The following is a 14,063-nucleotide window of genomic DNA, read 5'->3' on the forward strand; positions in this document are numbered from 1 at the left end:
TAGGAATGAACCTAGACAGTTTATTTTAGAAGAAAAACACTTTTGTTTTCAGCAAAGTGAACAAAAATTGTTGAGCCAAGATAAATAAATAGGAAAGCTTATTTCCTGGGAAGAAAAATCAAAAAACAACTTAGACATCTCTCTTCACCCTGGGGGCTGTACATCTTGTCAGGAACCATTATTATATTTATTCCAAGCCTATGTGGATACAAATGAGACACTATACCAATAAGTCAATGAAATACTCTACTATTTTCTACTTCACTTGACTCCATTAACTCAGGCTAGTAGCTTCTGCACTATTTATTCAAGTTATTGTTAGACAAACAATATACCCAAATAACAGGGATTTCTTAACATCTTTTTTAGTTGGAAGCAGTTGCTTTGTCCTCCTTCTTGCTAAAAAAAAATGCAGACTATGGGCACTCTGAAATTGGAGGCTAGCAAATACCAGATGGTTTTGTAAATGTTTATTCTGGATAGCATAAGAAAATACATTTCCTCTAACTCCTGGCTACCCACAAAAGGCAGTTGGTGTGCTAATTAAGTCTCCTCTGGTGGCTTCTAGCAATCTATAAACCGGGAATGTTCTTCCACAGACTCTTGGAACTGAAAAAGCCTTTGAGAGATGATACAAATCAACATTGAATGGAGAATCATCTATATGCCAGGCCCAGTGCTAAGTGCTGAGAATCAAAAGTAAGGTCACAACCCTCAATTAGCTCACAAAGTGGTTAGGGGGACATATGTTCTAGCACAACTCCTAGACCACCTGACACTTAACAATCCAGCTTGAGCATAGTCCAGAGAGACAATGCCTTTGTAATTTATAAGTAATTTAGATTGGGCTGTCCAACAGGATATTGACAAATATCGACACATGTGAGGTACGGTCAAGTTTTGGGGAAAATCAGGGATGGTAGTTAAAGGCATGGGTCTGTAGGGGATTACCAGAGATGATTTATAGGGTGGAAAGAGAAAGACAAGACTGAAACCTAGGAATACTGTAATAAAGTGGGAGGAAGAAGAGAGGGCTATCAGAGTAGCAGAGGGCAAAGAGATTTAGGAAGGAAGGTGGATGAGCAACAGTGTCAAAAGCTTTGGAGAAGTGAAGTAGCATGAAAACAGAGAAGTAATTACTGGATTTGGCAATTAAGAAGTAAGTCACTTATAAGCCCTCAAAAGCAACTTCAGTACAGCTCAGAGATGGAACGTGATCATGATGCAAATCCTTTAGTTTCTAATGAAAGAGACACTGATCATTCACCATTCACTCTCTGTCCCTAAGCAGACTGATACACAAACCAACCCCAAAAGATAAAAAGCATTATTTTTTACTAATTTCAGAGAAATTAGTAACACATAACACAGTCTGTGAATACTACATAGTAAAGTCTGTCATGGTCAAAATTTGGGAAGAGTAATAAGTTAGAGTTTTCTCTCGGATTACCATATTAAAGGCGCTGAGAAGTTCTGCAATGCTTTGAAACCTTGCTTTGCCTCAATGTGTCTCTGGATTTATATGATCAGGTAACTTTTTCACATAACACATATCCTTAGCATACTTCAAGTTCAAGGTTTAAATGCCTTCTGATTTCTCTGGACTAAAGAGGTTCACTTGTGAAACAGTTCAGTAATTTCAATTTGGGGTCTTTAACCACCAACATAATTACTAGTGGATGCTAGAGTCTTCCATATACATTTTCACTTGAGTTTCCTAGAACAGGATGACTGTTTAAGTGACTTTGGGAGGCAGAATGGGAGCTTACCAGCCAGCCAGAAGGACAGGAGCATTCTCCAGTGACATGATGACATACTCCTCCATTTTGGCAGGGGCATCTCTGCTCACACTGTGGACCATGTTTGCCAGGGGGACAAAGATCCTCACAGCTAAGGGATTAAGGTCACAAAGGACATTGTTATTTACCCAACCACATGAATCTCAGATTCACAGACACAATAGCACCCAGGGCCCTAAAACAGACAAGCTTTCTCTGTCCAATATTGTTGATTTCATCAATATCATGAGCATTAACCAAATTGTGTGGAATAGTCTCTGAGGGTCACCTAGCTCTTCCCTTTGTTTGTGGGGGGGTGGTATTTTCTAATGGAACAGTTTTAGGTCGAGGAGAAACTGTCTAATCTGAGAGTACCAAGAGCAAATCTCATTGGAGAAACACTTCTTGGTGACAGGAACTTTCTATGCAATTTTAATAAAGTCCATGTGTGTTGTATTTTACATTCTACTTCTGTTTGTGGATTTGTTCTAACTTCAAAAGAGACTGAACATTTGCATATTACCTGTCTGTGCACATATACTACATCAATTTTCAGCATTCTCCTGATTGAATAGTCTCCATTCTTTTAACTCCTGGCCGCCCTTATGGCATGAAACTTTTCTAAGTCCTTAATTATCTTTTTTGCTCTTCTGTGAAATCTCTCCACGTTTCCTAGCCCATTCAATGGTGGCCTTGACATACCCCATAAAAGCAATATTAACAACTAAATAGTTTGAGATGATCATTCTTCTGAAAATTCAGGGCTTTCTAGGCTAATGAGATTTTCTTCTTTAGCTGTACTTTATAGCAGTTAACACTGTCGGCAGGAAGTATTTACCTAATCAACTACATTTTTTCAAGTTTTAGTTCTGTGATTTACAAGTGTAATTTTCTCAGTAAAGGAAAAAGATTTTTCTATTCCTTACTTTTTTTTTATTTTACAAATCCCACCTCTTATTCTGCTTGCAAACACAAACAAATGGAAGAACATCCTTAACAAAAGATAAAGCACTGGTTTTGTTTCAAGTTCTCCGGAAAAAAATTAAACTGTGTGCACATATCTACACAGATGTGACATGTATACTTTTATATCCACAAAGCAACAAACATATCCATAAGCACTAAATAACCCAGTTAGTCTTTTATCATGGAACATTGTGCCCCTTTCCTCTCTTCTAGGGCACTGAACTACCAGCATCACCCAGCGAACTTGTTGCTTCACAGAGCAGAGCAACATGGACCATCAACAGCCAGCGCTGTAAAATGAATGCAGTTTTGGAAGAATCAAAGGGAAACCTCAAATCTATCCCAAAAGTCCCGAACACTGCCATTCAATACAACATGCTGACCCTCTCTGTCATTGCCCTGCGGAAAGGAAACATGGAAGTTGGTCTTTAGACATCCTGGGGAGTGATGTTTAGGGTTCAAGCAGGAGCACCCAGTGGTCACCCCTGCTGATCTCTGTCTCTGCACCTGGAGACCCAGCCCATCAGTAACTCTTCAGCAGTGATGGGAACAGACACAGTAATACAGAGGCAGTGGCAGCATGAATGGACAGTGCGGGTGGGCTCTGCCACACTGCAATGCAGCAGGTTACTTACAAGGCTCCGGTGTATCCTGGTGGGCAGCGGCACTCCCCCGTGACATGGTCGCAGGTGGCTCCATTCTGGCATTGGCATCTCTGATGACAGTCGTTACCGTAGGTGCCCTGCTCACAGCGATCCTCACAACGCCAACCCCGGAAGCCTGCAGCGCAGTGGCAAGCCCCCGTAATGGGGTTGCACAGAGCCCTGTTTTTGCACTGGCATCGGCTGCTGCAGTGAGGCCCCCAGTGATCACCGTCACAGGCTGAGGTGGGGAAAGAAACAGGGGAGGGCATCAGCATGTGGGTGTGGGTAGCGGCAATCTCCTCAGAGCCAACTGTTCTCTCTCCTTGGAAAGAATGGCTTGATGACACCCTTCATGGTCATTCTTGACCTGGGCATTGGGGCTCCAGCAGCAACTTGTCAAAATGCTTCACAAACTAGTGGTGTTCAGCACTAATGGGTCACTTCTTATCACTCTGTTGCTTAAGCATTACTCCATTTTTCAACTCCATATTAGCTCAACCTGTTCTCTGCACCTCAGTTTCAAGTGCTAAGAGTACCTGGCTAGGGGATGGTGAGAACAGTTGTAGGGGAAGAGACTGCAACTTAGGTGGTTGGTCATGTCATGGATGGGTTTTTATGCACACTAAGGACTTTGGGTTTTATCTTGTGGACAACGGATTAATAGTAAAGGGTTTTTAACAACTGGAACAATATAGATTTGCCTCCTGGTAGGTTAGCTGGCTACAGTGTAAGGAGACAGAAAAGAAGGAGGCCACAAAAGAGCAGGAGTAGATAAGAAGTTCAGTGACACAGGCAGAGATCACAAAAACAAAGACAGAGAGGAAGCCCACAGCAGAGCTACTGAGGAGTGGACTAACCCCGCTTCAAGTCTGAGCTAGGACACTCTAAAACGAAACTGAAGATCTGCTTTCAAGATTTTAGTTAAAATATGTGTAACTGGTAGGAAATCAGAAAAAGCAGGAAAAAATTAACAAACATGTTTAAATTCACCGACTTTAAGAAATAAGACAAACATAAGACTGAAAATTAATAGCAAATAAAAAGATAAGGCACATGAAACCTGATAAGACAAAGACAGAAAACAGCATTTGAAAGAATTTGAAGTGCAGTTTCAAGGAAAGGAAGAGGATCTGCAATTCAAATCGATGAGTAGGAAAAGGAGAGCAGTGGAAAAGGAAAAATACCTCAAAGCAAATACTCTCAAAATTATAAAGGATGACAATAAGCAAAAACTCCTCTCAATATGCATTGCCTACCCAGCCATGCACTTATTTATTAATTAGATGCTATAAAAATCACTGGGGAAGATGCACCCTGCCTAGAGCTCTTTAGGATAAATTGCTTTTATGATAAAAAAAAAGTTTCATTTCATAAAATTTTCTAACTTCAACAGATCTCAAATAAACCATTAAAATAAGTACACAGCAAACGCCTTATTAGAAGTGCAGGATTCATCTTCCAATACCAGAAGTTACCTTTTATTTGATAATATCAAAAGGTTTAAATGAATATTTCTGGTTTGAATCAGTATGACTTGGGTCTCATTAGTACTTTAATAAACATGCTTTAACACAATTAAAAACAATGAGAGAGAATTATTGAACCAAAAGCAGATCAAGAAAGCAATTACTTAAGAACTTACAATCTTCTTTCACAAAATAAGATTCGGTGGCATTTCCAAGAGGAGATTGAAGCCTAATTGCTATTCATGTGAGTTGTTTCTTTTATTGCCTATGGATATGGGCAAAGATTTTTTTTTCAATTATAACTCTTTCAATATAGGATCTATTCTTAAAAGCAAATGATGTGGTGTGTGTCTTTAAATCCTCTCAGCTATCTATTCCAGGTAGAGATGACTGTTCTGCTCTTAGAATCCACCAAAGTAAATTAAACAGTCTTTTGTAACTTCTTCCCTAGTTTATCAGCTTACATAAGCCAACTCTATTATTTTATAATTTGACCTTTTTTCCCTCATATTCTTCTTATAGTATAGTCAATCCAATTCATCGCTGTTCTCTAATTATAGATTATTTTATTCCTGAACCAGGAGTACAGCCTTGATTCTGCTCTTTGCTAGACAAAATATTACAACCCCAATACTTTTACTTATTTTTTAAAACCTTATTCAATTTTGCTCATCTTTTTTTGCTGAACCCTCTCCAAAGTTTCCATATTCCTCTCAACTTCTGGGAATTCAGATATTAGGTTAAATCGGGTTTTTTATTTTCCCTTATGTATAGTGGAGGATTTAATTGAGTCACACAAAAAGCTATTTTAGTTAATAGTTACCTTGATAAAGACATCAACATTATGTCAAAAGCATTTTTTTTAAAATTCATCATGGGTTGGAGTTCTTTTTCCCCAGAGTGACACTATGGGCCCCAAAGTATATGCTCTACAGATTATGTTTATAACATCAGGAGAGTGGTAGGAAGTACAAAGTAGGCAGGACTGGTCGTTCTTCCCCAGTCATGACCCATTTCCATCCTATTCTAAAACTTCTCTCCCAGCATAACAGTTAGCAGAGCACAGTTCTATTTTCTTGAGATCAGACAAATAAAACCAACCCCCCCCCAAAAAAAAACAAGACACTAAAGATTTCTTCTCATGACAGAAAAAAGTTTATAGCAGAAATCAATAACTATTAGCATCAAAGGCAAGGCTTTAGGCTGTTAAAGATATATTGTCATGTGGACATGGTTAATTTCCCGGCTGTAGTTGAGCATTGTGGCATGCTTTGAAGTGACAGCTTCCCTCTTTGGGGCTGTATTTTCCTAAAAGACCACTGATACAGGGGCCTCACAATGTGAATACTGAGTACCCACATGGACTATGCTGAGGGAAAATCCACATACAGAAGCTCACAGACAAAGAGTCAGGAAGCAAACAAGTATGTCACAGAAGCTGAGCTTGAATTTAGACATCATTGTGACTTCCTTTCCTTTCTTCATATGTTATATTTAACATCTTCAACACATTCATTAGATGAGTCCCAGTGAGTTACACACTTTATTGCACAAAAGCCACTTTCTTTCCTGGTTACTACAAATGCAAGGGTGTGTTGACTGTCTAGTAACAGGCAACTATAAACCAGTGTGTCACACTACAGAGGGGAAGAAAGAAGTAGGATCAAAACAAGGGTGGTGGGAATTTTATGGGGACTGTAAACAAGATGAAAATGCATATATTGTACAAAAATGGAAAATGATATAAAAAGTATAAAAATAAAAAATTAAAAAATAGATAAGAGACAACCTTCATTTCTTATGTTTAGTGCCAAGTTTGGACAATTATCCTGAACACCAGTGCTGGATTTGGAGACATGGTTTGGAGACAGTCTAAATGCAAATCATCTGATGATTTTACTTGTTGCTTCACTCAAATCTCAAGTGGCAAGTGTTTTACCCCTCATGAAAAAGTGCCCAGGTTGGTTATTCCAACCGACAATTTCTTCTAAAATATAGTTAACATGGAAATAGATAAAGCACAAAATTTGGCTCCAAGTTAAATTGAAAAGAACCCAAAGGCTAGTGAGAGAGTGAAGACTCATATTCAGTTTCTGGTTTCAGCTCTTACTGTACTAACAGCTAGAAATGGGCCATCAGATGCAACATGCCCAGTTTCATGCAGATGCTTCAGGAAACAAGACTAAAGAGAGTATCAGAATGGCATGGAGAGCTTGCTCTAAGAAGCCCTAATAATCAGTTGGAAATAAAAGGAATTTCAACCTACTGTGTATAATATCAGAAGCATACGACTCATACTTGACCCTTAGTGACAACTGGATCTTCTTATGAGAAGGGACTCACCCTGGAGCCTTTGTGGCAATAACTTCCAATGACTTCAGTAACCATAAGCTATATTCAACTGGGTACTTTAATTCACTCAATTGATAGCTCTCGGTATTGGCCATGTACCAGCCATGGTGCTAGGCCAAGAGTTCAAAGGAGAACAATAGAATGCACACTCTAGAAGCTCACAGTTTAAGTGCAGAGGCATCAGGTTATTAGACAATAAAATATCCTACTAAGGTAAGGAAATGCACTAGGTATAGTGAAAACACAGGGATGATATTTAATCAGGATTGATGAGTCTGGAAAAGCTTCTCTGCTAAAATGTCTAAATTGAGACTCAAAGGAAGAGCATGCCATATAAAGGGCCCATTACCATATTGGGCCCATTTTACCATTTTCATTCAAGAACTCCATTAGCCCAGGGGGTGGGGGGAGCGAAAGGGAGGAAAGGATGAAATAAATTTTCCCTAAGAGAAAGGAATGATGTTTACCATTAAGTTCACCTTGTTACAAAATTCATCAATCACTGCCTGATGCAAGAAGAGGGTATAAAGATTTAGAATTAGAACTGAATTCTTGCTGGGCCACAGTCATGTCACAGCTGTGGTGCTGAGCAAGTCCCCAACCCTTGTTAAATGTAATTTTATTTATGTAAAATGGGAATGGTGGAATGTACCAATTATTAAAAAAAAGCACTTGTTACATGTGATAAAGCACAAATCTAATAGCAGCAGAAATTTTATTCTATAGTTAACGCAAGAATATCCTACCCCAAGAGAAAGAACACTCTAGAAAAATATCCTCCAGTTGTACATGAAGCTGGAATAACATCCATTGACTTGCATTTTTTGTCTTTCATGAAATAATTACGTCCAACTTGATTTTCACAATGTGAATTTAAAAAAAACAAATTGCCCATAACTCTTCAAAAACAAATAAAAAGAGCTCTGGTATCACACCTTTCATCCACTTTTATAAAGCCAATTGGAAAAAGTTCAGACTTGCAGTGAAACCCAGTGTTACCTTACAAGCTAGTCTTAATTCCCAATTAAAAACTGGGTTTAGAAACATCGTACTTGCTGAAGATTTATGTATCTAGACACATAGACTCATACATGAAGTCCAGAAGTGTAGAAAGAGTAACTTAGAAGCAAACACACGAACTTTTTAGTAATCTTAGCATAAAGAAATAGATGATTATAAATAAAACCTGAGGAATCTTGCCTTACTAGTGCCTTACTACTTATCTATACCTACTGAAGTTACAGAAGCAGCTTTGAAGTATAAGATGCTTTCTTTATGGATGCTCTGGTGGTGAGCATGTATGAAAATATACATGTGAAGAAGTGTGAACCCAAACCTCTAAATCTTATACAGTGTTGTAAACCAACATGACCTAATTAAAAAATATAATTTAAAAAATAATAAAGCAACTGGTCTGAATTGAGCACAACAAAAGAATACAGTTCTGTATATTGTGTTAGTTCCATACAAATCCTAAATGAACTGATCAGCCAGGTTTTTGATCTTGTATTTTTGTTTTTGTTTATTATCTTGATTTAACATCTCTGGGAATCTAAGAAGTCAACTTGTACAGCTATGTGTAGTTCAAGAATCTTATGGATGCATCACTATCCGACACGTATAACAAGAAAGCACACTGTAATCTTGGAACTCAAGTTTATCATGGGGAAATTGTGTCAATTTATAATGCATAACTACCCTTGCCAGGGTTGCTGTTTGAAGTACTAAGACTATAAGCGCCCTTATTATAAGCATCAATTCTCTCTTAGGATACATTCTTGAGTATATTAACTTGAAAATATATTTCCATACGGAGTTTTGCTATAAAGTTCTCCATTGACTTCAAATATAGGAAAATATAAAAGAAATTAACAGAGAAGAAAATTCAGCCCTTCATATTCTAATGTAAAGGCAAAGCACAAATAAGTGACTTTCAGGGAAATCTTTCTACAAAGTGAGTGTCTTTTAGAAGTGACCAAAATAATTTTCCACTATCTCAAAGGATGGAAAAACATGGCTCTTCCCAAAACATATACCCTTTCTTCTTCAGCCTTGGTTCCCTCAGCACCTTTCAACTCCCTGTGATTTCATTCCTTCTGCTTCAGGCTAACAAGGCTATGGTGTGTCATTCCTTTTGTTAATGGAGAAGAAAAGATGCTCATTGAAAACATCAAGTACTTTAAAAATAAAACAACTTTGTAAAGCTTCTCCATCCATGAAGAAGAACAATAAAAATGTATTTTCCAGATCCTCTGAAAGCACTAAAACCCCATGTCCTTCACATGTCAAAAAACCTGCTGGAGAGCTGACAAAGTGCCAGCAATCACTGTGGACAACCGCCCAGTGCTGTTCATATTCATTTTATTCATTGGCTGAGAGAGAACCTTCATTCTTATTAAAAATATGTTTGTTAACGGAATTTTCAAAGCATGAACTGTCATTTTATAATTTCAGTGTATGCTTATCTCAAATGAAGAGCCAGAAAATGGGTGTGAAATGTTTATTCTTAAAGTGTCTAAATATAAATGTTGATGTCTTTCTATGATAGCATGTTGATGACCCTATTCACAGTGCAAGAAAAATCTCAAGGATATCAACTGTAGGCTAGGATTAAGTGAGGGATTTGGGAGGATTACATTTCTTCACTGAAGTCAAAAGACAAATAACCTCGGGAGCCATTATAGGATATCCTGCTTTATAAAATCTTGCCATGTTGTTGGGGTGTTTTGATCATTTGTTCTTTTATTTAAAATGTATTAAGCATCGGGCCTCCCCTGGCACAGCAGTTGAGTGCTGGGCTGCGATGCTGCCTGCAGCCTCTGCAGCGCCAGTTCGATCCCCGGCCACCAGCGAGGGTCCCGCATGGCGTGCAGACCTCTCCTGCTGTGCCCACTGCTCCCCTCAGCAGTGTACTTTGGTCCTTCTGCCTGTTCTGCTCCCCACTCTGGCTCTGGTGAATTCTCTCACCCTCCTGCGCTTCTGACTGTACCCAGTGCTTGTATAAATAAATAAATAAATCTTTAAAAAAAATGTATTAAGCATCTTCTATGGCTATTACATTCTATTTATTGAGCATTTACTACTTGTTTTGGCCTAAGACAAGTTCTATAGCTAAGATAATAAGATTTCTTTATCTATTGGAGGAGACAGGCCCACACTGATATTTATCACAGCAGAATGTGCTAAGTATTGCACAGGATGCTTGAGTAACACAGAGGACCTATGTCCACCATACCTGTGGGTACAAGATAAAATGGGAGGTGGGGCAGAAGGGTTCAGAAGACATGGAACCTGAAGTAAGTTCTGAGAGATAAGTACTTAGGACCACCACTGTGTAAATACAATTATCTTATTCTGGGTGTGAGAGGCCAAAGGGCAGAGGATTTAAAGGATTTGCTTAAAAGCCCATGTAAGGAAACCAGGCCTAGACCCCTCCATGCTAACCAGATGGTTTGAAAGCTTTAATATAGTATTCTTGAGGGGAAATTTTTTAACTACAAAAGACTATAAAATCTGCTATAAGAAAGGTCCATCTACCCATAATCTAGAATTAACTGTCTCCTTCACTTCATAATTTAATGTAAGAAACAGAACATTACAGACAAAGTATAACTTCCCTTAGACTCCTCTGTCCTGGGTTCCCAGTTTATTCCCCACCTGTATCCCAGAAAGAAGCACTGTCATGAGTTAAATGTCTATCCTGCTTGTGTGCGTGTGACCAGAAATGACACATCATATTAATTTATGCATTTATTAGTTTTATATAGAATGTATGTATCACTGTATATCTTGCTTTTTTCACCCCATATTATGACTAATATTGATAGATGTGCTAATATAGTAGAATACAGCAGTTTATAGGAGTGAACATCTATATCACACAGTCTCAAATAAATTTGTCTTTTTCCATATTCATGCTCATTTTTTGTTTCCAAGTTTTCACTGTTACAAACTTGCAAAAAAAATATCTCCTAGTACATGCAGGCAAGGGTTTTTCAAGGCATCTAGATGAATTATAAAGTAGAAATAAAATGGCTGATCATATACATACACAAATTAAAATTTTACTCTAGAGACCACCAAATTTCTCTCGAGTTACTCTGACAATTTGCCACCAGGAGGAAAGTGTATAGACGTTTTCTTCCACAAACATACATTGAACAATATTGTGTGCCCAGCACTGTGCAAGACATAGGATAAATAAATCAGACAAAAGTGAATAAAACAAAACAAAGCCCATGGTTTTATGGATTTCCTTAAAGGGAAGACCAGAAACAAGCAAACAAGGTTTTTTTTAGTGACATTAAAAAAAAGTTACAGGGCCTCCCCTGGTGGCGCAGCGGTTGAGCACTGGGCTGTGAAGCTGCCCGCAGCCTCTGCAGCGCTGGTTTGATCCCCGGCCGCCGGGCGAGGGTCCCACATGGCGCGCAGACCTCTCCTGCCGCCCTCTCCTGCCGCCCTCTCCTGCCGCCCTCTCCTGCTGCCTGCTGCTCCCCTCAGCAGTGTATTTCGTCAGTCTGCCTGTTCTGTTCTCCGCTCTGGCTCTGGTAAATTCTCTCACCCTCCCACACTTCTGACTGTACCCAGTGCTTGTATAAATAAATAAATAAATCTTCAAAAAAAAAAATCTTTAAAAAAAATAATAAAAAAGTTACAAAGGAGATGAGAGAGAAATGGGGAAATACTCTTTGTATATGGAGGTCAGGCAAAGCCTTTCATGGTGGTGGCGGCACTTAGACTGAAAGTTAATTTGCCTAAAGAAGAAAGACAGGTAAAGGCAGGGAGAAGAATATTCTAGGCAGAGGAAATATCAAGTGCAAAGGAAAAAATTGCAACTAATGTGTTCCAAGAAAGGGAGGCAGTGTTTGAGAAGTCCAACACCCCAAGCTGAAGTGGAACAAGAAGGTGTCAGGGAGATAGGGGGATAGATCATACTGGGCTTTGTGGATCATGGTCAGAGTTTTGGAATTTGAGAAGAGGAACAGTTTTTTCTCAAGTACAGTTTTACGAGATCACTCTGCTCTCAATATAGAGAACAGAGCCTAGTGGGGTCTCAGTCATGCAGTAACAAGGGGATTACTGTGACCACCGATTCAAAGAGGATGGTGGCTTGGATTTGAGTGATAGCAGAGTAGAGATAGTAAGAAAAGGTTAGATTTTATTATATTTTGAAGTTGAACCAAGATTTTCTGATAAATGGATGTGGAGGGATATTATACCAAATAAGAAAGACAGAAAATCAATACGTGATATGGAGTAGAGTTTAATAACGTGATAGCACAGCCTTGTCTTTACAACCCCCGCATGTGAGCTGACTAGCATGAGTAACATAGCCGTACAGTATTGTCACTGTGCCAGAAGCAATACAAACCAGACATAAATTCATCTGGTAAATACATCTATGCTCAGAGGTTGGAAATAATGTGAATGTACTAGGGCTTTGCCTGAGAAGCTTCTTGGCAAACAACTATGGCCAGAGAGGTTCCTGCTAAATAGAAGGTCAAGGCCCCAGGACCAAATGAAGGCCCATGTGGAGTCACTCCATTCACATCCTGTTCAAAGCCTGGACTGATGCAAAGAAGTGATGTTGGTCACCCAAGGAATTGCAAGTACCACTTATTGGGCCAGTATTACACTGCCAGGAATGGTGCTGAGCACTTAACAGGTACTGTGTCATTTAATCCTCACAAGAGTATGAAGTAGATACTCTTATCCTTATTTTAAGCATGAGGAAAGTGAAGCACATTAACAGCACAGAAAAGAGAACAGCTATTGCAATTCAATTCCAACACAGGGAGTGGATCAGAGGGGTGGGTCTCTAGAGGTTCTCGGCCCCTCCAAATAGTAACCAAGAAAAACCCAGATTTCAGACTGTCAAAAAAGCAAAATCAGCAGTTTCTGTGTGTGACTATCAAAATATTTGGACAGTTCATCAGGGAAATTGCCTTCAAGGCAGTTCCAATGAACCATTCTGAGCTCATTTGTCCCCACCTATTATCAGCGTCCTGCCCCCATGCCAGTGAACCCAAATGATTGACACTCTTGCTGCTCCATCAAGCTGATTTCTAAAGTAATTCTGACAGTGTGCTGGGTACGTTAATGACTTGCCATGAGGACTAGGCTCCAAGGGTCTTCTCTCCCCAGACAACATCGATCTGACTATTGTGTCCAGTCAATAGACGTTTACAGCAGGCCTTGCTGGGGAATAAGTCAGCTTTTTCTTTCTTATGATTTCTGGCTTGTAATACCTTTCAAATGGATTCCCTCAATTGTATATCCTGCAGGCAAAGTCTTATTACTGACTTCCTTCTGCACAGTATACCTGCTTCATATAAAAGGTTATCAGTGTTTCTTACGTTGTACCTAAAATGAGCTAATCTTGCCTTCTAGGCATATTGTCATTACTTCCAAGTACATTTATCCAAAAATGCTATTGCTGACTAAATAAAAATCCAGTTTGGATTTTCTAGACCAAAATTAATTTCCATTTTTGCCTCTATTTGGTACTCATGTCAAAAGCAAAGAGCCTCAGGAACAAGCATTTAAAAAACTATTTGCTGGCTGCTGGCTGATTTAGGACTCTCCTGTGTGTTTTGGATGTGCCTGAAAGCCAGAGGAGAAATAAATTTCTCTACAGACATTTAGAAAATCATAAAAAGGATTATATAGGTTAAGAGAACAAATATGTTATTGCTATTCATATAAAAGGTTTAAAGGGTTTCTGACACAAAAAATTGTGGGATTGCACATATGTATTTATGAAATTAAGTCACACATGGAATCACAGACTTAAAAGGGATCACAACTATAATCTAGATCAATGTTCTTAATATACAAGTGAGGAGATTATATTTTAT

The 14,063-nt window shown here is 38.8% G+C and overlaps 1 protein-coding gene across 10 annotated transcripts in view; it reads right to left on the bottom strand.

The window, feature by feature from the left end:
* Positions 1 to 14,063, bottom strand: part of MEGF10 (multiple EGF like domains 10) — a 340,065-nt gene that overhangs the window by 62,366 nt on the left and 263,636 nt on the right. For all 10 annotated transcript variants that reach the window (XM_037509425.2, XM_054694471.1, XM_054694465.1 and 7 more), the window contains 2 exons: positions 3,380 to 3,626; positions 1,770 to 1,890 (listed from right to left, as the gene is read on the bottom strand). In XM_037509425.2, the coding sequence (XP_037365322.1) occupies positions 1,770 to 1,890; positions 3,380 to 3,626 (368 nt within the window). The remainder of the gene's footprint in view (positions 1 to 1,769; positions 1,891 to 3,379; positions 3,627 to 14,063) is intronic.

Source organism: Talpa occidentalis, unplaced genomic scaffold (assembly GCF_014898055.3).
Source record: "Talpa occidentalis isolate TD23 unplaced genomic scaffold, MPIMG_talOcc4v2.1 talOcc4.13, whole genome shotgun sequence".
In the NCBI taxonomy this organism is placed as follows: domain Eukaryota; kingdom Metazoa; phylum Chordata; class Mammalia; order Eulipotyphla; family Talpidae; genus Talpa; species Talpa occidentalis.